Below are 25,144 nucleotides of genomic sequence, written 5' to 3'. Positions count from 1 at the left end.
AAATAGGGATGGGGTTATTAGTGCATAGTCCCATACATATTAAATTATATTGTTCATTAAGAAACAATTTATCTGCAGGACACATTGATTTGCACAGTGTATTCCTTATCTTTCATTTTTTTTGGCCTTTTATATGGGGGCATGTTAATTATAATTATCGTAGGCAAGGCCACCTCTGAATTGCTGTGGTCACAAAACAGACTTTCATTTTCCTGTTTTAATTGCAGTGATATGGAGATAATGTGTTTTATGTTTATTTCCCCTTTGCACTAGGATACCTACAGAGTATCCCAATGTTTGTTCTCTTGTATGTTCTTTGTACCTGATGGCAGACTTAGTTATCTCGTAAAACCTGAATGTCAGAGTAGTTAATAGAACTCTCAACACTTTTCCTACAGATAGCTTCTGCGGGGAGGATTTGATTCTTTGTGGGGCTAATGCCTCCTGTTGTAGTTGAGTGAATCTAAGAGAAAAACATCTGGCCTAATTTATCTTCAGGCATAATTTAATAATGCTGAATGGCAACCTCTGGGAAAAATCTAAGTACGACTTTATGTAACCACTAATTTAGAGTTGGTTAATAGGTAATTCTTATTTGTGTTTCTTTCGAAGGAATAGATATTTTGATCACATCAGAGCTAATCGCTTTTCTTCATTCTGACATCTAAATGTGGTATTATAGTATAATGAGCTCCCAGCCTACTAGTTTGCAGAACCCAACTGGTAAAATCAGGACTGAGGAAGTCTCAAAAGCAATAGGGACTATCTGATTTCATAAAGAGTCTTTTGTTGGCAAAGGTAAGTTTTAATGCTCCATTACCTCCTTAAAGAGACTCAGCCCATATTTCATATCAACAAATATCGGCTGATTGAAACCAGTTCTGTTTCCTTTGTGCCCTGATAAATATGGCCTTTATTCCTCCAGCACATAGTTTAAGAAACAGGACAGAAAGGGAGGTAGGATGGAGAGGGTTGGAAAACTTGGCTAATACTGAGGTGGGTAGTACATCAAGTGGAATATAAAAGTAATTGCCCCACGAATGTATTTACATAAATCTTTGTGCAGATACTCAAATTATGTCTTCATTACTTGAGTGCAGTGAATCTGGTGGGAGATCTTTGACTTGGTTTCTGTATAAACAGTTATGCTGGATTTTTCTGCATGATTCCAGTTAGAAACAGGGACGCACATATCACATAAGCCTTTTGGCCTTCAGAAGGCCTCTAGGTTGTATCGCTAAAATATTAGGATACCTGCTTCATATTTTTAAAATGTTGGCCCTTTTGCTGAAGCCTGGGATTGAGGAATGTTTTTTTAGCTATTGCTCATCAAAGTTGTGTTCTAGATAAAAATCTCTTACTGATAGAATTATGTCTAGCTTTGCCTGGTGAGTTCCCACTTTTATACAGTTGTCTTAAATTTTTAACTGTGTCTCTGGATGGTTCAAAGTGCGTATTTCACAAAGCGCTAAACATTCTGCATTCCTAAGTTTCATTTCACTAAGAATTTGGGTTTCCGATGATGAAGAAGTAAGTTTTAGCAGTAGGTACTGTTTTATTTATCTTCTAAGGGAATAAAAAATTAATGTCAGGCTTACAGACATATATTTTGTACTTTAAAAAAATATCCTGTGAAAGGAACTAACTAAGGGCTTAGTAATTAGTATAACACACAGATTGGTCATGAACATTTGGTCATGAACAGTGACTAAAATCCAACTCTAACCAATTTAGTGAGAAGAATTTATTGGATGACGTGTATAAACCTACACCGGTATAGGAGAACCGAAGGTCCTTAGCAACATCTGAAAAGAAGGCGTGAACATGTCCAGGGCTCCCTCATCTCTGTTTCTGTGCAGAAGCCTTCTTTTCTGAGCCTGGTTTCTTTCACATAGATAGAAACTTGGCTTCTACCAAATCTGAGGTGCTCATCACATAGGGTTAATATCAGAAAGGAACTGAGATTTGTTTTCTCGAATTTTTAGGTAATGTGTCCTGGGGAAGATCAATGATTGGCCCTCCTTGTGTGCCTGACCCCTGCCATCCCACCACCCCATCATTAAGTATCTACAGGAATATGCATTTAAATCAAAGTAGGAGGGGCGCCTGGGTGGCGCAGTCGGTTAAGCGTCCGACTTCAGCCAGGTCACGATCTCGCGGTCCGTGAGTTCGAGCCCCGCGTCAGGCTCTGGGCCGATGGCTCGGAGCCTGGAGCCTGTTTCTGATTCTGTGTCTCCCTCTCTCTCTGCCCCTCCCCCGTTCATGCTCTGTCTCTCTCTGTCCCAAAAATAAATAAAAAACGTTGAAAAAAAAATTAAAAAAAAAAAAAAAATAAATAAATCAAAGTAGGAAAAGTTATTTTTCAGGAGAATAAGGAGTTGTGTCTACAAGACAATAAATTCAGTACATCAATTCTTCCTTGTCATTTGTTCATCTTGTTTTCATTCATTAGGCAAGTTTTTTGAGTGCCTACTGTGTGCCAGGTACTAGAAATAAAACAGTGACCAAAGAGAAAAAAAAATACCATGATGATTATCATTACTTCCATGTAATACCACCACTGGAAATAGGGTAGGCAAGGGTCCTTTCTATATAGACTAAATTAGCATTTTGAATGAATATGAAAGAAGGCATATGGCTTGGTCTCCTTACTTTTATTTTAAATCCATTTCTAAATAAATTAGCTGTTTGCCACCCTCCCCTCCCTAACTGTAGTAAACCAGAAGATGGGTGTCTCTAGAGGTGGTGGTGACACGTTTTATTGTGTTTCATTTTGGTGTATGTGTGTGCTTGGTAAATATTTGTTAAATCAATGAATTATTGAAGAGGTGATGTTGTTTTGTAACTATAGTCAGGAGAAAAAGGTTACTATTAACTGGGACAAAGAAAGCATCATTGTCTTTGTCATTCTTCAACATTTAAGTGGTCAGAATCAAATCATTCCATATAACAAAGTCATTTTCTACAATTATCTCAAGATATATTTTGCAACTAATTCCTTCTGGCAGCTACATCTGGATGCTGTGTCATTTCAAAACAGTCTGTGAGTATAACACTGAAGAATTTTCCTGACTCCTATTGAATGATGAGTAATATTTGCTTTAGAAAAAATTCAATATACCTAGATTTTATTTTCTCCACTGTGCTTTTCAGTATAAGGTGCATAATGGTTTTTGTTGCTGTTTGAGTATTCATTTTTATTATGTTTGGAACTGATTTTTAAATTATTGATTAGGTATATGTTATTTTATATGGTATATAGATTATATAAGTTATGTAACTTATATTATGTAATATTGACATAAATTAGCTAAATGACACACTGTATTAATATACAATTTAAGGATTATAAAAGGCACTTATGCTTCTACATACACAAATATAAATAAAAGTATGCCATTTCCTCCTTGTACTTTTCTACCACTCTCCAGAGTAATATTTAACTGCTAGAATATTTTAATGTGTGGAGGCGTGTGTGCGCATGTGTATGTGTGTAAGGACACCACATAATTTGAATACATGCTTTGTCTATACATCCTGTTCTTCGGCTTGTTTATTTTTACTCATCGCTTTCTCATGGACATCTTTCTATGTCAGTGCGTATTTTCTTTGCAATGGCAGTATATTATTTTATGGTATGTATGTGCCTTCATTTATTTACTTATCTCCCTCTTAGATTATGTCTTGTGCTTTAAAAAATTCAAACAATACTTCATTGAACCTGCAGAATGGGCTGTGGATTTCTGTAAGAAAAATTCCTAAAAGTGAACAAATGGGACCACCTACCTTTTACATTTTAGCAGTCTTGCTGAATTACCCTCCAAGTAAGTTGGCACCATTTGCTGTAAGATAGTATATTTTAATGGTGAAACACTTGGAGTCTGAGGGCATGGGTTGGAATCCCAGGCTGACTTCTTACTTGGGAATAGCTTGGTGTAAATGAACTAATACATCTGTGTCTCAGTTCTCTTCTCTGTAACACCAGTACCTACCTTGAGAGGTGGTCGTAAGAATGAAATATGTTAACATAATTCAGGTTCTTGCAAAAGTACCTAGCATGTTTCTATTACAGAATGCTTTCTAGCATTACATTATTACTACCCTCTGTTACTAACACAAACACCCTGTAAGAATTCCGAAAATAAGGAAATTTGGGGTCTCAGCCGATTGCTCCTTTAGAATGTTATCTTGAGGAGAATGCTGGCTTTGTCCATAGGTTTCCATGTAGACAATATTTAGCTTCCCATGTGTGGGCAAAAATACACATTAATATCCTTAATTTTCATAATGTTGTATTCTCCTCTCTGCAAACCAGGTTTTTAGAGTTATTATGTCTATAGTAATAAAAAAAAAATAAACTCCCAACTTATTAGAGTATATAATCTTAATCATATTGAACCTTGGGAAGACTACTTGGATTACTTTACCTAATTATGCTCAATTATATTATTATGTTTAGATTTTTATGAGAGGTTCTACAACAAAACCTATGTATGTTCTATGCTTGCTTTTGTGAAACTCATTGAAGATCTTCACTACCAACTGATGCGACTATATGAATTTCCATAGGAGACAATTCTCTTAGTTTAGAAATAGTAAAACCTTAACACCTTTGACAAGTGAATATTTCCTTCATTCAACTAACAGGAGTTAACTGACTGCCTGTGCGTTTTAACTGCCATGAAATTAGTCTGATGTTCACGGTCAGAGTGGTAGCACCTTTACTACTGGGCATGATTTCTCAGCTTTGAAATATTTCATTATGTTTTTCCCCTTTAAAATAGTGCAGAAAAAAATAATAAAGTGGTGCAAATTTCTTTTAAAGAAGATGTGATAAAGTCACATAGAAATTATATTCATCGAATCTAGATGAGATATGAAATGATGACATATGAGCTTGGGGACGAGACACCTAAAGCATCTGCACATATACTCAGGACTGCTGATGATGATGATCATGGGGAAAATCACCGAGAATGGGGGAGGAATTGTCCAAGAACTGAACCACCGCCCTTCAAATCTTGGCTTTACTACTTTGTAGCTGTGTGACTTTGGGAGAGCTAAATAACCTCCATTGCACCTTAGTTACCTCATCTGTCATAAAATGAGGGTGATAACAGTCCCTCCACAGTAAGAGGGTTGGTATGAGGATTAAGTGAGTTTATATACATGTTGGAATAATGCCTAATGCAGAGTCACCGCTGTGTAAGTATTTGCTGTTGTGATGATTATAAAAAGAGATATAAGAAAGTGTTTGAAGTCACAGATTATTGAGCTTTATCTCAAATCTCAGGAAAATTCTAGACTGTATTATTAAATAGATGACTGTAAGCATTTGCAAATGGAAGTAGTGATCCCTGGAAGGCATTATAGATTCTCCAAGTTAATTCATGTCAAACTAAATTAATTTATTTTTGATAGGATTATTAGACTTACATATCAAGAGGATGCTCCTGTTGGAGCTGAGTTTCAGCTGGTCATTTGGGGTATAATTAAATGAATTTCTAGAAGATTGAACATCTATAGCCAAGTATGTTGATTGGCTAATTGGGATGAGTCTGAAAGGAGATTCCAACAGCAGCTGCATGGTTGTGGCTTTGTTTTCCATTGCTTGGTTCAGCTCTATCATGAGTGACTTGAAGGAATACATCAGAGTGATGCTTGTCAAATGTGTGGGATATCACAAAATAGATAGGGGGAATCAGACAGTTGAACAAGAGAATGATGATTCCCAAAGAACTTTATAAGGTTGAACAAACAACCTTCATCTAAAGAGATGAAATTTGAGGTAAATACTTTTAAAATGTGTGGATACCATAAAGTTTAACTGGAACCTGGAATAATCAGAAATCTGGGAATAGTAAGATTTCAGAGCCTGTAAAAATTAATTGAAACAAACACTAGTGCATAAAGCAAGCATTTATGTCCAGCATGTTTGGAAATACATGCCATAGAATTATACGTGTGATTGCAGAAACAAATGTTGAAAGATCTGGAAGTTTTAGTTGGTTGACAGCATGAGGCCTGCTAAAAAAGAGTGAGTGTCCTATTAGGTTGTATTAATGTAATTAAACGAGTTAGGGAAAGGGAAGTCATAGTTTCAGTATATTATGTTTCACTCAAACTACATTTGGAACATTTATTAATGGTATTTAGCTGATTTATTTCAATTAGTAGAATTCTTCAGGCACATAAATTAGAAGTGACATCGGCAGACTCAATGTTCAAAGAAGAGTGATGTGCGAGACAGTGTCTGCAAACTATTTTATGTGAGGATTGGTGGAAGAAACTGAGGATCCATTAGCCTAGAGATAAAAGAAGACGGGTCTCTTAGCAGTGTATTCAAACAGGTGGCAGTGTATCATGAGTAAATGATTGGGCCCCATTTTGCAAATCACATAACACAGTCACCTGACTTTAAGCTTTCATGTTAGGAAAGCGTTTGTAATTTAACCTTAAATAATTGTGACATTCAAAGGCAAAGGCCAGGACTATTGTAGAAGTCATAGGAAAGCAGAAGTTTTACTTGATTCACAGAAAAAGCATTTTAATAATTGGTGGGTTTGAATAGAGTACCCTGCCTGGAGATTTCTGTGGGAGAAGTATTTCGTTTTCATTAAAGAGATGTTTTACTTTTAAAACAGGTTTCATGCACATCATTTAAGTAGTTTTTAATATTTTTCTTTTACATTTTTGAGAACATTGTAGAAATTCTGGGTATCTCTCACTTTGTTTTCTCTCTGTGTTAAAAGTAATGGTAATTGTTTCAAAAGATTACAGACTTAATGAGGCAGAACAAAGTTACCAAAATCCCACAGAAAATTAGAAGTCACCTCTCCGTTGCATAGAATTTTATCTGTAAATTCAGGCAGTGATCACGCTTTGAACTCTTTTAGGCCTTAGAAAGCCATCTTTCTACTCTCAGTTGTGCTCAGTTTTATGAGGCTGGTCAAGTAAAATCATTTGACAGATTTTTTTTCCTCATGGATATTGTATGATACTACTTATAGTTACTTGAAAGTTTGTCTTTAAGTGCCTGTGGTTGGAAGTAAGTTGTTACTGTTGGTATTCAGTATTTTTGCTTGATTTGTAATACAAACATAACAGGATAATTTGTCCCTGTAGCGTGCTTTTCTTTCCAGGTAACAGAGCAGTGTCTGAAAGAGTACCATATTGTATAACCCCTCTTGTTAAACACAGAAAGACTGTTGGATGATGAAACCGGACACAGCGTGTGCAGGTTTACCTGTGAATCTGTTGTGGGACAAGTTTGGCTGTGGTCACACGATGAGGAATGGCGCTGTGTAGCTAGCCTTATTTGCAGAAGCTCAAGTGCAGTTGATGCAGGAAATCTCAAAGAGAGACAATATCTAACGTCCATCATTTTTTTAATAGCTCTCCTCATGTTAGGACGTTCTCAGAGCTCTCCCTGCCAAACCAATAGTATTAACTAATGTTTATTAGCACATATTGCCACAGGCAGTCATTTGGCGTATTGGAATCATAAGCACTTTATATTCATTATCTCGTTTTGTCCTCAGAGCATTTTTATAAATGAGCAAGTGAAGAAACTGGGATTCAGGGAGGTTAGATATCTAAGATCAGATAGCTAGTGAGTAGGGGTTCTTGGTTCATCTGACACCAAAGCCCATAACCTTCTTTATTATTCTATAATCATTCCAAATATAGGTCGACTGAGAACATCTCCCCAAATTACCTTGGTCTCTGTATAAGCTTACTTAGTAGTGCTGCAATCAGCCGGGGTCGGGGGGCGGAGGGTGGACCTGAATGAGAACCAATGCTTGCAGTGTAGCAGGAAGAATATCATTAAACAGGCAGTTCTAATTAATGACTGCTTGACAAGTGCTCCAAGGGAAGGTGCAATTTAAACCATTATCTGAGAGTTTAAAGAAATACTCAATGTTTCTTAAGTGATAGATTGCAAAAGTGGGTATTATGAGGTGGATACTGTGTGTAATATCTTGACTGGAGGTCCTCAGTTTCTGTAAAACCCCTGTGCTCATGAAGAGAAACAGTTTAACTTAGTAGAAGAAGCAGACTTCAGTGTCAGATGGGCCAGACCCATCATTTACTGGCTGCTGAACCTGGGGGCACTTGATCTTCTTGGAGGCTGCTTTCTTCTGAGTGAAGTGATCCCGATTCTCAAGGGTATTAACACCAAATTTCTGTATCTTTTAAGTCACACATTCATAAATGCTATTGAAGCATGTACTTTCCCCCATAAAATGCATGCAAGTAGAATAGAAAAACTGGATCATCTTTAAACCCTTAACTGGTAACCACATACGTTACGGTTAGAGAACAAGCTGACTGAGCTGCAGATACTGGGCAGTTGGGAAAGGTGCTGTCACTTTTTATGTGAGTGATTTCCTCATCTGAATCCTACCAGTGATCCAGATTCATGTTTCATCAGAATGACACGGACCTTTGAGGCTTCTCAAGAAGAGTGGAAGTAGGGAATGTTAAATATATGAATCCCAGAGTCTATTGCAATATATGTAAAGCTCCTACAGACTTAGCACAGAATTATCTAATAAGTGTTAACTGTTCTTATTCCATTTAAACATTGTCATCATCAGGGTTACAATGTGTACAAGTCCTGTCCTTCCACTTACTTCCACTCCATTCCACTTTGTGCATCTCCGAGAAAGTTAATCCTACCTCCTTTATGTATCTCACCGAGTTGATGTAAGGGTCAAATAAAATAATATACGTTGAATGACATCAAGTAAAATACATTCTGTGAAAGCACTCTTTAATCATATAGAGAACTACATAATGGTTATTGTTATAACCCCTAAACCATTTACCTAAGACATGAGACCATAGGCAGCTAAACATTTAAATGAACTGCCTGCATGGATTAAGGGAAGATGCAATAATGTTAGAAAAAGGGAGAGAGCTTGGTGCTGGATACTCACTTAGGATTCTACAAATCTCACCATGTATCAATGACATGATTTTAAATTGTAGAAATCTTTTTATTTTGCAATTAAATAAGTAAGCTCAGAGGACATCTCAGTGGCTTCGCTGGTTGAGCGTCTGACTTTGGCTCAGGTCATGATCTCGTGGTCCATGGGTTCAAGCCCCGTGTCAGTCTCTGTGTTGATAGCTCAGAGCCTGGAGCCTGCTTTTTGGATTCTGTGTCTCTCTTTCTCTTTCTCTTGGTCCCTCCCCTCTCTGTCTCTGTCTCTGTCTCTCACTCTCAAAAACAAATAGAAACATTTAAAAAATTAAAAATAAGTAAATTCAGAAATTTTTATTTAGGGTCTGAAGGATCGAGATTTTAACCATCAGATGAACATTGGTCTAATGTGTTTATCTAAGGGATACTTGAGATGACTTTTGTGTTTTGAGAGACACCCAGGAAATCTTGAGTAATCCTTAAAATGTTCAAAACATTTTATTTATTAGATAAAAATATTTGAACCTAAAACATAGAAAAATCCATTCCTAGGTTGGTCTGTGCCCTTAATGATAATGGCAAGCCATCTCTCTCTTCTTAACTGTATTACCACCCTTTCTTTGCAGTTTTTTTTTCCCTCTTCCTGGGACATGTAGATGTCTGGAGGAGGAGGTTTCTGGGATGTCTGTCTTGTCTGACAGTAGCATGCATCTAGATATTCTTGAGATAGGCTCTGAGATAGTCACATAAGTAGAGAGGGTGAAATCCAGAAGTGTAGTCCTACACATATGTTCAGGTCCTCTGAAAAATACAAGAGGATCCCCTGCTCTGAAGGTAGCTGATTGTATACAGACTTGTGTCCCGAGCCATGGAAATCCCCCTTTCTGGAGAGCAGTGCTGAATCTGAAACCTACTGCAGACCAGCCCTGTGGAAGAAAGGAGGTTATGGAGATTGAAAGGAGTTTAGTGTTTAGGGCAGGGGCACGAGAGTTGCAAGACCCAGCTCTTAGACCGTGAGCTTGAAGTGGACTCACAAACACAGCTCTAACACTGGAGGACAGTTTGTTTTACAAAGAAAGAAAGGGCATTTTATGTAAAGATTGAACACTGTGGCAGACTGATTTGTATAGGAGAGACCTTGATATCTGGCCAGAGGTTTCTGATAGATCCAGCTAAGGGTATTCTTTGGGAAACTCTGAGGTTTTGGGGGCCTGCTTTTGAGGAGGTAAATTCCAAAACAGCTCAGTTTTCAGCAGATTTTTTTTTTTGAATGGGACTAGAAAGGATCAGTTTTTATCCAAAGTAAATAATATAGGAAAGAGAAAACATAGAAGTATTAGAAAGGAGACCCAATTCACATTATTTGTAGAAAATATGATTCTGTATTTCTGTACTGTGAGAACTAGTAAGAATTCAATTAGCTCTTTATATAGATAATAATTATCACAATTCAGTGGCTTTTGTATGTCTTAGCAATAAAATGCAAGAATATTATATGAAAAAGTGTATTCATAGTTGCAGCTAAAAATATAAACAATAAAATGCTTATTACAGTTTATAAAACAAAACTTAAACACATGGAACACTGTGTAAATTGCTTGAAAATTTAATTAGATGTCTCATTTAATTCCAATCTAAATTTCATCTGGAAATATAAAGAAGTGAACAATTAAAAATTTAAGAAGGAATAATGAGAGCAGTGGCCGATCCAGATAGTAAAGTATATTATAATATCAGAGCAATTTGAAACAGTGTGGTGTTGGCACAGCAGTTGATTGAAAGATCAGGGGATCTGACAGGCCCCCAGACAGGCCCCAGGGACAGTGGTTTATAGTTTGGCCATTAGAGGGAATACGTATAGGGGCTCTGAGCATTCTCATCTCTACCTTAGCAAGAATAGCTCTGCTTTTGTGGATATTATATATTGGATGCCAACATTTATTTGGTTTCACATCCAAAAGAGTTTTCATTGTCCTAATATTAGTATACAGTAGAGGGTGACTCAATAACCAAGATTGACTTATGAAACAAATTATGGTGGAGAATCTTATTTATAGGTGGTGGGGCGTAAGTTAGTGTTTCACCATGCTACAAAATGGTAAAATCCAGGTAAATTAACAAGTAAAACCAGGGGCTCCTGGGTGGCTCAATCGGTTAAGTGTCTAACTCTTGATTTCGGCTCAGATCGTTGATCTCACAGTTTGTGGGATCGAGCCCCGTGTTGATCTCTGCACTGACAGCACAGAGCCTGCTTGGGATTCTCTCTCTCCCTGTCTCTCTGCCCCTCCCCTGCTCACATGAGCACATGTGTGCATGCTCTCTCTCTCCCCCCCTCCAAAATAAATAGACATACATTAAAAAAAAGTGAAACCATAAAAATATGAAAACCATATTTGTAGATATTTGCATGCTCTCTGGGTAAAAGGAATTTCTAAACATAAGACACGAGTCACGATGGAAACAACTGATGGAATTGTTCATGTGAAAATAGAAAACTTTACATATGTCCCTAAAATATCCCCAAAAGCAACAAAAATAATAGCTATTGTTAATATTGTTATATTGAATATTGTTAATATTCAATATGTGAATATTGTTAATATTCAAAACAACAAATATTACTTAACTATATAAAGAACTTTTTATACATTAATAAGGAAAAAAACAAATATCTGGTGTCTATCCCATATGATACTCATTTGGGGAAAAAAAACCCTTTGTCCTCATTAGTATTTACAGAAATATAATTAGAATAACAATAAGCCATTACTTTTCTGACCTACTAAGTTGTCAAACACTACTCAAAGATAACGCTGAATACTGGCAAAGTTATGAGAGGCAGATTTAGTTCTGCTTGGTGAGAGTATAAATTGTTAAAATCTTTCTGGAAGCAATTGGCAGTGTATCAAGAGACATGACAGAGCTCACATCCTTTGACTCAATAATACTCTAAGAGTGTTACATTCAATATATTCTTTATTGAATTTTGAAAACAGCATAAATGCCTGTCCTTGGTGAAGTGTTAATTATGATGCCCATTTTGAAGAATTCATATTATATGGAGATAAGATAGGTAATGATATATGCACATATTTTTTTATAATTATATTAAATTGCTATGTGTGGATAGAAAAAAAATAGAAGGAAAACAAATATTAGGAATGGTTAGTATTCTTGTTTGTAGGTTTATGGGTGCATTTTGTTTTCTAGAATATAGGTATGAGTTTGCATTTTTCTAATTTTTACTATCTGAAAATAAGGTCATTTTAATGTATTTATTTTTGAGAGAGGGAGAGAGCACAAGCGTGAGCAGGAGAGGGTCAGGGAGAGAGGAAGACACAGAATCTGAAATAGGCTTCAGGATGTCAGCACAGAGCCCAATGTGGGGCTCAAACTCATGAACTGTGAGATCATGACCTGAGCCAAAGTCGGATGCTTAATCCACTGAGCCACCCAAGTGCCCCAAATAAGGTCATTTTAAATGATTATTATCCATAGAAAACTTCAGAATTATATTTTCTGTTTTGTCACAATTAACATCATTATTGCCCTAGCCAGTTTCAACCTGTCATGATAATCTGAAATATTTATTGGCCTTATATAATCTATTATGATTGTCTTAAAAATTGTGAGTAATCTTACTCTCTTCCCTGCTCTAATGCATCCTTGACCCCTGTTTCTAAAGAGGTAGGCACAAGATGGGAAACAAATTGGAGGAACGTGGTAAAACCAAAACAAGTGTTACATAACCATGAAGACATATTCAGATATTAGCTGTGCTTGAAAATGTCAGGAAGGATAATTCAGAAAGTTGAATTTTGCAGGGTGTAGGGAACGTAACACCTCATAGCCAAGAGAGTGTTGGGGCAACGGGCAGTTACTCAGTCTGCTGATAGCCTAGGGTGCTGGTTCACTCTGACTGTGGCTTCTTCCCACTGTAGTGTTTGAGTATGGCTGCCTGTGAGTCTGATTCGTGTCTCCACCATGTGTCACATTATTTTGATGGTATCAATGTTTTGTTCTGTGAAGGTAATTTCTCTCTCTCCTTTGTTAATGTTCACACAGCTAGTTCAGTGAAGCTTGTTCACAACCAGGAACTCTCCTTCTCTGTCTCCTTTCTCTGTCTTGCAGGAACGGAGGGTGGCTTCTGGTGTTTTGTGGCTTCATCATTTCCTTCCTGCCTCTCATCCACTTCATGATGTAATTCTTGGCACTTTTACTTCCTTTGTAGAGTAGGATGTGATGTCATAGAGAAGGGGACAGGGCTATCCAAATTCTCTCAATTGCTGGGAGGAGCTGCCCAGGTGTGCTGAGGGGCCTGTACTCAGGAAGAGAAACAGGGAATCCTCCACAGTGAGTAACCCCACTTTTGAGTGCACCCAAATTTCCGTTAAAACGTTGCCCAGTACACTAGAGTTTCCTCTTCGGCCCTTTCTAGATTTAATCAGTTTGCCTTTTGGACATTCCCAGTTCAGCTCAATTTTCCTCCTTTCTCTCCTTTGTCCCCTCTCCCCCTCTTTCTGCCATCCTGTGCCTCTCCCCGTCAGTTTCCCTCTTCCTTGCTTGCTTACTTGTGTATGTCTGTGTCTATCGACCTTCTGCCCGTATCTTTTATGAGAGCCCGTGAGTGTCCCCAGCATCGCCTATCATTTGGGTTGATGCCCACCCTATATATAGTCCATGTGACCACAGCATCGCCTTTCAGTAATTCATAAGTATGCACTGTTCTACTTATAGTTCTCATTTTACAAATTTTGTCAGCTGTTTTGTTTTCACGTCTATTTCTTTCCCGCCTTTCTTTGTGATCTAATCTTCCCCCTTTTCAGCTCTATGATGCAGTTTCCTTCTTGCCTTTTTTTAATGAACATTTTTACACGTTAGTCCTCTTCCCTATACAGCTATGCCTATGTTTCTTTATCCCCCTTCCCAGTTTTCAGTTCAGCTCTCCAGCGGCCTCCTCTGTGAGGACAGGTTTCCTTCTTTCCTACTGACATACTTGTCGCCGTCCCCTCTTTCTAGTGTAGCTCACATTTCTGTATTCTTTCAAGGACATACCACAACGGCTAAGGGATTGATCTGGACTGGGAAAGATGGGGACATTTCCTGGGAACGAGAGAGGGGAGAACAGGAAAGGGGCCCTAATAGTGAAGTGGGGCAGGCTGTATGTCAATCACCAGAGAACCTTGGTGAATAGAACCTTTGCTAGTGACCTGGTTGAAATTTGGCCATGGTAGTAGGAGAGACCACAGAGCTGTTTTGAACAGATTCAGAAGCCTTTTTAGTTGTTAAGGTGGCTCTGTTAATTCTTAATAATTAGGATCATTCCAGTAAATAATCATAAATTAGAACTCTACAATGTGCAGAAGCTTCTGTACAGCATCTTTAAGTGGGTATTGTCTACCCTTGGAGGAAGTCATTGTGAAGATGTGTGTAGACCTGTTTCTTATACCCAGAGGTGGCCCCTGTAGTCTGTGCTGGTGACAGCGTGGGCACTGTTGTTTACTGCTTTCCCAGCATGTAGTTAAACCCCTGGGTAAATAAAGGAACTTGATTTCCGGGTCTGATGGTCTAATGACAATGGAAATAATTAGCCATGTCCCATGTATCCCTCACACTTTGTTTAAAACAAGTCCCTTTCACTCAAAAATAAGGAGGCCAGAAGGGGAGAGGAAGAAAAATGGGACTCAGTTCATAAAACTGAGATGGGCTGAATGGGAAGAGGAAGGGGTTTACTTGAAATTAATTGGAAAAGGCAGAAGAAAGGAAACTGAGCTGAACTGGAAAACACACACTGTAATGACTTACTTGGGTTTCTGTATGCTTTTTTCCATTTTGGCCATGAAGGAATTTTTTCCCTCTTTTTTTTTTCCCTAATACAAAAGAGGTTGATCGAAATGTGAATCCAGTGAGGTTATTTCTAACCAGCACTTTGTTCTCTGCTGTTAGTATTGTCCAGGCTCCGTGTTTCCAAGGTCCTGGAAATTTAGGACACATTTTAATGACCTGAAAATCTGTCTTTAAGTATAAATATTAGCAACTTTTAATAAAGGAAATTATATACATTTATTAACTTGCTTTTTTTCTGTTTTCACATTTCTTTTTTTGGTGTGTATGCCTTTGTGACAATTTTTTGAGGAATGACCCCCCCCCCCCATGTTGCGGAAATTGCCATAAATGTCCAGAAAAGAATTACATTCTCTCTTTGGACACCTGAACTGTAAAATTGGAACTTATTTTGATACAACAGCCCCTTCCCCTTTAAAATTTTAAAGAAGCATTGCATGATTCACATACATTTTCATTTTGTACATTTCCATATGATAATCTAGGAATTTTATGTTTATTTTTATTTTTCAGGCACTAGAAAAACACCCCAACTCACCAATGACAGCGAAGCAGATATTAGAAGTCATTCAGAAAGAAGGGTTAAAAGAAACAAGGTCAGTATTCATATTTACATTTTCTATTTTCATTGATTAGTAATTGCTATTAATTGCAAAGCAATAGATGTATCTAGATTTTGATACTGTAGTTGACTGTGAATTAAGTAATTACCTGCAGATTCTTTTGTGATTGCCAAATATTTAGATGACCCAAGATTTCCTTGGAACTGCCTGTTGGCTTAATAAATTACATTCGGCAGGTTAATATAGAATGTACTTTGTTCACAAAGAGCCCTGCTGCATGAATTAGCCCTTCACTGGAGTTACTCCTTGTTCTCTGTCTCCTGTAAGAGGAGATTTTGTTTCTGAAAATGAATAAGAGGACCGCTTTTACAGGCTTAAGAGATAGATTCCAGGATCACTCTGATAAAACCTGAAGTGGCAATAAATGTGGTTACAAATTTAGCCCTCTTATATGTAGAATTCTCCTACTTTGAGTGTCATTGATCAGCTATTGCGAGTCTTTAAAAAAAATAACAGTTTTATTGAGATATAACTCATATACCATAAAATTCACCCTTTTAAAAGGTACAATTCAGTGGTTTTTTAGTGTATTCACAAAGTTGTGCAGTCAGCACCACTATCTAATTTTAGGACATTTTCATCACCTTAAATGAAACCTCATCCCCATCAAGTAATCATTGCCCATTCCCTACTCCCTCTGGCCCCTGGTAACCACGATTTGACTTTCTGTGTCTGGTTTTGACTATTCTGGACATTTCATAGAAATGGAATTATACAGTATGTGTGTAGCCTTCTGCGTCTGGCTTCTTTCATTTAGCAAAATGTCCTCAAGGTCCATCCATGTGGTAGCATGAATCAGTACTTCATTCCTTTTTGTTACAAATAATACTCCATTGTATGGATGCATACTGCATTTTGTTTATCTGTGATTGTTCTCTATTTAGGAGAGTCTTTGATTGTCCAAATTTGACAATTTGGGCTTTAGCCATCAGTTTAGGGCCATGTTGATGATACCACTCAAGGAGAAAAAAGAAGTTGGTTACAAAGTAAAATAAACATTGAGCTGTCATCTGAGTGTGTAATCATCCATGTTACATAGAGTGAATGTTTTTTTGTATGAACTTGTCTACCTACAAGCCATTGGCAGACAGTATTTGCAGCTTGGTGAAAATAAAGCTGCTGAGCTACCTTTCGGATGTTTTTACTGAGACTGAGATAGAACTGAGAGAAATGAGTATCCTCCTGAGGCCAAGTTTTCCTAAAAACAAATCGGTATTACCTGTAACTCTTACTACTGGAAAGGGTGAGTAACAACAGCTTTTAGGTGTTTAAAATGGATCCTTTGCAAGTTCGATCCATGAACATCACAATTTAGAGGGTTGTAGGACATCTAGGCTCAAACTTTCATCTCTATGTTGGAGGCCTTTCCTGCCCGTTCTGAAGACAGAAGCTGAGATAATGTAATGACACCATTTTCAATCATTGTTCCCCCAACAAACTGGAGGCAACAGTGGGGAGAGAAGTTGCTGACCGAGCTGAACAGCTCTGGTAAGGGTAATCCTGTTCTTCAGAGCCGGACGTCAGTGTGAGGAGTTAGGGAACAAAATGGGAACACCTGGAAATTAATTTTCTCCTTGTTGCTGTCAAAAACCCTGAAAATATTTATGCCATTTAGAAGGCACTGAAAGTGTTTGTGCAGCAGCCAAAAGAAAAGAGGAGGTAAAAATCTAAGGATATCAACTCCTCTTGAATGTGGGCTCTATGCCAGTGGAATCTGCCAACGTAGACATAAAAAGCATCTCCTAGAAGTAGGCTTTTGAAATTTGTTCATTATGGTATCCTTCTCAACAGGAGTGACTACTCTGTGATCAGTTGTTATGCACCTTGAGATATAAAATTCCTGTACCGTGCCTCTGAACAGCATTTTAATTACACTGACTATTGTAACAGCATTATTTCCTATTTTTCAAAATGCTGGTCTTCCCGGAATGGTATATTAAAGGGCTGTAAGCATATGTAGTTAACAAAACGCAAGGCAGCGTCTTTAAAGAGTGAAGAACACTGAAATGGAAGACGTAACCTGCTATTTCTCAGAATACATAGCCCTCCCTCTGCCCCCTCCACCCGGTTATTGTGTCCTTCCGTAAAGAAAAAAAAAAAATTGTTGTTACAAATACTGATAAACCAGTATGGTAGTAGTGAAAGTACCTGCAACGAATTCACAAGTTAAATAGGCAAGGGCACAGGCAAAGAAAGAGACCAGAGTTCTATTAAAGTTCTGTTCTGTAAAATCAGTTCTGCATTGAAGGGCCTCCAATCATACATTTTATGTTCATTTCTTTCTACTTTCTTTGACTCTCCTCTCTCCTGCCAATTGTGACCGGTTACTTACGGCCAGTGTGTCTGTGACCACTCTTACCTCGTTTTCTAGTTTGCTTATTGGAATCATCTCAAAAATAAAAGTACATGATTTCAGTGAGTTTTGGGCTTTCCTGCCTGTTATGTGTGTTGTTTTAGGGAGCAGATTCTGACATTTATTTTCCCTACTTAATGTACTGTTTTGCTACCTCCCAAGTTCTTAAATGTTTTCCAAATATTTATGGTAGCTGAGTAAACAAAGTATAACTGTATTTATTTTTCTTAAGTTACATTTAGAAATTCCCTCATCATAAGGTCATACATAGCTGCTTAATTTCTAGGTATTTATTAATGTGTTTTCCAAGAAATGCAGATTTGTGATATACCTGATAACATGGAGGGGAGTTATTGTGAATGGTACCAAGGTGGCCATGACCTTCTGGTGGTCTCTGTGGGTGGGAGGTGATGGTAGTGGTCCTCCCCCAAACAGTTCACCCTTGTACCTAGCATTTCCAGAAAAGAGAGATTGGGTCTTTATCCATCATCATTGTGAACCTGGATTTAAAGTAATGCCATTTGTTTCAAGTACCATGGGGGGTGGGGCTTCATTCTGTGTGCCAGACAGCTCTCCTGTAGGGCTGACCTCACCGTCCTGTAATTTTGTCCTTGTTTGTCTACTTGCGCCCACCTGTGGGCTCTCCAGGGGCAGGGTATGTAGCACTCCCAACACTCAGCAGATAGTCAATAAATATCTGTTGAGTAAACAATCTTTCTCAAGATGTTAATTTTCTGGGGGCACCTGGGTGGCTCATTCGGTTAAATGCCGACTTCGGCTCAGGTCATGATCTCATGGTTCACAAGTTCAAGCCTTGCGTCGGGCTCTGGACTGACAGCTCGCAGCCTGGAGCCTGCTTTGGATCCTGTGCCTCCCTCTCTCTCTCTCTCTCTCCGCAACCCCCCACCCCCACCCCTGCTCGTGCTCTGTCTCTCTCTCAAAACTAGAATAGGCATTAAAACAATTAAAAAATGTTAGTTTTCTGATGCTTGGTGATGACTTGGCTTCCATTTAGAGTCAGAAGCTTCTTTTTAACATTATGTGTTGTATTTTTTCATCTTATTTAATAGTTTGTGTGTTTTAATCAAAACAAACTTAACAGTTTTGTGGGAACCCCATTAAATATATGCACGCTAATAGTCTTTGGCAGATTATATGTGAGCAAGTAAGGTTATTGTATGGTTGCCTGTGTTCAAACGCTGTTAAGTGCCTCTGGTTTAAACTTGTAATTTACAAAAAATACACCAATAATTTTGGCAAAGCTGATACGAGTATTTGAATGTGTTCAGTATATGTGATATTGTTAATTTATTTGACTGTGATGAAATTCTTGACGTTTTATGCTATCTTTTCCTCTTTTCAAGTGACACTTTAAATTGCATACTTTTCAAGTAGACATGATAAAAAGACGACAGCTTTTCTATATCATGCTCTGTGTATCTTTTTCATGTTATTGATGAACTGTGTAGTGTGTGATTAAATTCTATTTGGAAAAGCCAGACTGAAATAAGTTCTTTCCATGTGGCTAAAAAAGGTCAGAAGGACATATGGTTTTTGTTGAAAAAAATAACATCATGGCATGGTTGCCTAGAATTTTTAATGAAAATGTATTTGGTAGGTTTTAATTCCCTTCTGTATAATAACATAGAAGATTTTTATCAATACAGTTTTCCTCTGGTCCATCTATGTTTGCTTTGCTGATTCTGAGTATTTCCAGGCTTTTATCACTTTGTGTTTCTGAGTTGTGAACAATTGATAAGGCATAGCTGTTTGGAATGCTTTTTAGATGATCAGAATCTCAGAGTCAATCAAATAGCCATGTTGCTTGTATAGAGGGGATTAAAATGTGCATATTCCAATCTGCTTTTGTGGATGGATATTTGATACGCCTGTTTGGACTGCTTGGCTAAACATTCCCACCTCCTCACGGAGTTAGGGTTCTTCTGTAGAATACGGTCTTGTCTGCAGTGATTTTAGTATGTACTGCCAAAGCGAGCACCTGTCTCCAGTAATTAGAAATATGTTTGTAGAAATAGAGGAGTAACTTTAGTTACCATGTTGGTTTGGATGACATTTGGGGTTGTCCTAATTCTGCTTTTCTGTTTATGGTTTGCTTTTTCAGAAGTTATAATTCCTTTACAAAGAGGACTGAGGGATTTTTAATGCCTCAGGATATATTTTTCTCTGCACATGTAATTTTTAAAGTGATGTTTCCCAAGAAGTATGTGCTTTCAAGTAGCGACATATCCAGGGGCCACAAAGTCAGGGAGTAAGGCTTGCAGCCCTTACGTCATGAGAGCAGAACAGTCACTCATCAGTGAGGGATAATTTCTTAGGTGCTGGGTGTTATCATTACAAGATAGCTGTTATTAATATAACATGAACTTTGATTTGGTTTTCATATTATTTGCTAATAGGCAAATAGTTTTCTAATGGAGGTGGAGGTATGGCAGTCATAAAACACACACACACACACACACACACACACACACACACACACAATACAAAAAAACCCTCTGTTGGGTGGGGGCAGGGTGATATTTATGAGGTACATTTTGCAAGATTATAGATGTCTTACTTAAATCTGTTAGATTTCATCAGCCATTTGCAGAGCAACAGTCTATAATCACATACCACAGTAGGGACATTTGAAAAGCTTTACAAACAGTCTCTGTTGTGTTTAGTGTTACTCAGAATATGGACATAGTTTTGATTTTGCAATGTGGAACATGCAATTGACAACCCAAGATTTTGTAATTATTCTGGTATCAATGAGAACTTTTTATTCCTACTGATAATTCTTAGAATAAATTTGTTTTGAGCTAGTAGCCTTAAGGTTTTGCATGTTTTCTGTTTTGCAATCTCTGTTATGATATGCTGAAATTAGAATCTCCACTTCATACTGTTGTTTATTAAAGATGTTTCATTTTTCTAGGGGGATAAATGTCAGAAAATTCTATTACCATGTATAGTGACAAACAATAAAATTTCTTGGCATTTCTCTTGGTGAGATTTACGTTTCTAATTAGTACTATAGGAGATGATTCTTTGTTGCTGCTGAAATGTTTTGTCTAGAGATAAGAAAGAAACACAAATAATTTCTACTGCAAAATCAATTCTTATCTCCAGACTCCATGTTGGCATCCCTCCTTTCACACTGAAATGGTGGTCTAGTTTGTGCTGAGGCATTTTAGAATTATAGTGTGAACTCACAGTGTTACCCCTGCCATTTGCTAACATCTAATCCTCTCATTGTGTAAATGGTGTGCACAGTCAGCTACTTAGCGGGGCAAATGAGACAATGGTGTTATTAAACAGAAACATAGGGCAATCTGCATTTATTTACGTATGTGTATAGGTGTGTGAATGTGAGTGTGTAAGCAAGCCTTGAGAATAATTTACCTCTTAGCTGACATAAAATTTTACTCTTCATCATAACTCAGATTAGAAGTCTCAATCAGTCAGTCCCAACTCCCTTCATCATGCCCCCATTGCCAGTTCGTTCTTAGGTAGTGTTAGTTTTACTGCCTAACTACATCTTTCCTTCTTTGTATCCCTACTTTTTGCCATTCATTCTGCAGTTAGAGTTTCTTAACTTCTTTTAAGAAATTTGCACTTATAATTTCTTAACTAGTTTTAGTGTAGTATCTTCTTATCTGGTCTCTTCAAATCCAGTCTCCCCCTTTTTAAATACTTTTTTCCCCCTGAAACAAACACTGCCATTTATGGTAGATTTCTTAACTGACAATCCATAATACTCCAGAGAATATATTGCACCTAGTAAACTGTGAATCAAAAGATATTGTCAGTTGTATGTTTGGTGATAATTAGATGAAATTGGGTATGGTACTTTTTTCTAGTCACATGTTATCTGAATAAATGCATGATATTCCAGTAACGTAGGCTTTATGATGCGAATGATGAAAACATACATTACATTTTATAGCTGGGATTTTGAATTTCCAATCCAGTCATTTATATGTATGTTTGGTTTTTCCCAAAATATGTCACTTAAAATGTCAGTCATTGGCATTGTGCATAATTAACTTGTTTCAAATTAAATGGTATAAAACTGAATAAAAAAAGAATTTAACATTTATACATGGATATCACTAATTGTTTAAAAATAGCTTTGCAATCTGTCATAAATTAAACTTTCTTTAACTTTTTTTTTTAGTCTCAGGTGCACAACATAGTGATATGATAGTTCTCTACATTACTCAGTGTTCATCATAAGTGCAGTCACCATCTGTCACCATACGTTATGACAGTATTATTGACTCTATTCCCTATGCTGTACTTGTAACCTCCATGACGTAATTTTTTTAAGACAGGAAATTTATAACTCTTGATCCTATTCTTCTATTCCATCCTACTTTTTTTTTTCTTGTTGTGAAAACGTGATTCAGGGGAATAAGATTGTATATTACTTTGGAAGCATTTCCCAGGTTAAAAAATAATTGTGTGAAACATTACCCTACAAGGTTCCGGCTCCTGGCACTACCTAATCAAACTGGGCTTCGGCAGCTTTAAAGCCTTAACAGCCAAGCATCTGATGTTGCAGCCACAGGTGACTACGTGCCTTTGGCTCTCACATTTCCCCCGTTAGCTTCTCGTGATTTTGGAAGTTAGAAGCAGAGCCCCATGAGGCGTTCATGAGCTGTGTCATGGGTGTGTGCATGCACATTTGTGTGCATTTCTACTGGTTGTCACGTTATTTCGTAAGAGGCTGTAAGATCAGGTCGCTGAATGGAGAGGTTGCACTTTTCAGATCGAATGCCTCACGCTAATGTAATAAATTCGGAACAGGCCTCTTCCTAGTTCCCTGACTGAAGTCATATTAATAGTGATTGGCTTAATCTGCTCAGGCTGTCGTCACAAAATATCTTAGACTGGGTGGCTTAAACAATAGCAATTTATTTTTCGAAATTCTGTAGACTCAAGGTCCCAGGTCAGGGTCCAGCGTTGTAGGTTTCTGGTGTTGGCTTTTTTCCTGGCTTGCAGATGGTCCCCTTTTCAAGGTCCTCACATGTCCTCTCCTGGGTGTGTGTGTGTGTGTGTGTGTAGAGAGAGAGGGTGAGCTCTTTGCTGTCTCTTCTTGTAAGGACACTACTCCTATCAGATCAAGGTTCTATCCTTCTTAGACCTCATTCAACATTAATCACTTCCTTAGAGGCTCCATCTCCAAATACAACCACACTGGGGGCTAGGGCTTCACCATATGAATTTGGGGGACACAAAATTTCAGTTCATAATAGTGATTCAGAATTTGGAACTTTAGATTGCCAGAATTTATGGCATAACATAAGAATTATGTTCTAGAACTTTGAGTATCTGATTAATCTTGGAGGGTATTCATAACAATATGCTTAACACTGTACCGTGCTTCTGTTTTTATATACTCCTAATAATGTGTTTTCATATATTAGTCTTAATGTATAAACCAATAGAATACCTGGCTTAAATTTTGTGTTCAAATATAATGTGTATATTCATATAACATAAATTGATTTGGATTTTATTTGCAACCTTTGGTAAAAATAGCTCTGGTGACTACATATAACCCTCAAGGCATCAATATTCACTAAGGAATGCAATTATAGCTTTGAAATAGCCATTTCTTAATACATCTTTTTATTCTGTCAAGCTTTCTTTCTCCATTCTTCCAAATAATTGAACAAAAAAAGGTAATTTAGGTGATTTCAGCCTTATCAAGATCTAGGTATAATTTACTCCAGAAATACTGAGCTCTCTATAAATATTTCAGTACAGAAATAGAAGCAGAAATGGATGTAAAATTACATTGTATGTGAGTCTAAGTATCCTATGCAGATGAAAACCTTTGGAAAGGAATAGACATTAAACTGGGGTGATTTTATTTGATTTTTTTCTAAGTGGTATTTTTCTCTTTATCTCTTAATTTCATTGCTTGTGCTCTTAATTGCCACATGCCTAAATGATTTTAGTTTTGCTTTGTTGTTTTGAAGTTGACAACATAATTCAAATGCAAAACAGTTGATATGCTGACATGGGGACTTCTTTTTATAGTTCATTTGTTTTCAGAAGAATAAAAATTATGACGTTTTGTTAAGCCAGGTTTTCTAAAAGCTACAGTGTGTAATTCCTAAGAACAAGCCTTAGTTCTTTCAGGACAATTAGAGACTGTTTATCCTACAACTCCTGAGATGCCTGTGCAGAATCAAATTGACAATTGTGGACTGGGATTCTGCCAGCACTTCGGGTGATTTCTATCAATGTGTTTGTGTGTGTGTGCGTGTGCGTGTGTTTAAAGAAGTTAAGATCTGTTGTAGGTGCTGCGCGAGGCTTGTACGCACTCTTCAGTCTGACCAGGTTCACAGTACTCAGGTGTGTAGGTGAGACCTTTGTCTGGAAATCGGTGGTCAAATTAGGACATCAGAGAAATAAAAATAAAGTTGTGGAGATGTAGATATCATAACATGATGTTAATCAACTCAGCACCTACTAAGTGCCTACTCAGCAGACAGTGTTAGGTCCTGAGGTTTTGTGGAAGCTTTAAGGCATGTATTCATGCTATCAACATTTATTAAGCTCATGCAATGTTCTTGGGACTGTAGAAGTTGCTGGATTAATCGATGAATAAAATGTAGTCCCTGTTTTTGAGGATTTAACAAGCTGGTTCCAGACCATTTTTCTGTGTCATTTTTCAGTTAGGTCTTTTAATCTCTTCTCTGTGACGCATGTCTTCATCCTAGTGCATGATGATCAAATGCATGTGTATATATATATATATATATATATATACACACACACACACACATGTATATATACACACGCATACTTATATATGTATATGTATAGATGCACACACATATATTTTTTAAATTTAGGGATTTCTAATTCTCTCTTGGATTCTTCATAAAACATATGATATTCCAACATATCAAGAAGTGTTGTCTTTCCATCACAAATATAAGGCCATTATGGTAAGGAATACACATCTATGTGTTCATTAATTTGTTTGGCATAGAATTGAGACACCATGCTTTGTGGAGTATGCCAGGCAAATTAATGAGTAGGGGCTTGATGATTAAAAAAATTCCTAATGAAAAAAAATCATTTGTTTATATTAAGCCCAATGCTAAGGACTTTACATGAATTATCTTTTTAAAAACTTTGCGGTGCATTGTATTTCCCATTTCACTGATAGGAAAATTGAGGCAGGTGAAGTTAAGTAACTTGAGACAATTCATCCAGCTAGCAAGTGGCAGATCTGGGATTTGATGCCTGATTCAGAACCACTTGCATTTAACCTTTTACAATACTTGCAGCCTGAGCCTAAAACAATTTTGATGCAGGAAAGTACTGGTTGTGTGATTCTATTAAGTAAATACCCTCCCCCCTCATGACATACATATC

At 37.3% G+C, this 25,144-nt stretch overlaps 1 protein-coding gene across 1 annotated transcript in view; it reads left to right on the top strand.

The window, feature by feature from the left end:
- ASXL3 (ASXL transcriptional regulator 3) overlaps window positions 1–25,144 on the top strand; it is a 177,591-nt gene that overhangs the window by 17,806 nt on the left and 134,641 nt on the right. Inside the window, exon 2 of the mRNA XM_058692400.1 lies at window positions 15,284–15,366. Coding sequence (XP_058548383.1) covers window positions 15,284–15,366 — 83 coding nt within the window. The remainder of the gene's footprint in view (window positions 1–15,283; window positions 15,367–25,144) is intronic.

The sequence above is a fragment of the Neofelis nebulosa genome, chromosome 11 (assembly GCF_028018385.1).
Source record: "Neofelis nebulosa isolate mNeoNeb1 chromosome 11, mNeoNeb1.pri, whole genome shotgun sequence".
Lineage (NCBI taxonomy): Eukaryota > Metazoa > Chordata > Mammalia > Carnivora > Felidae > Neofelis > Neofelis nebulosa.
The sequence above is the reverse complement of the archived record's forward strand: the minus strand, read 5'-3'. Positions and strand labels throughout refer to the sequence as shown.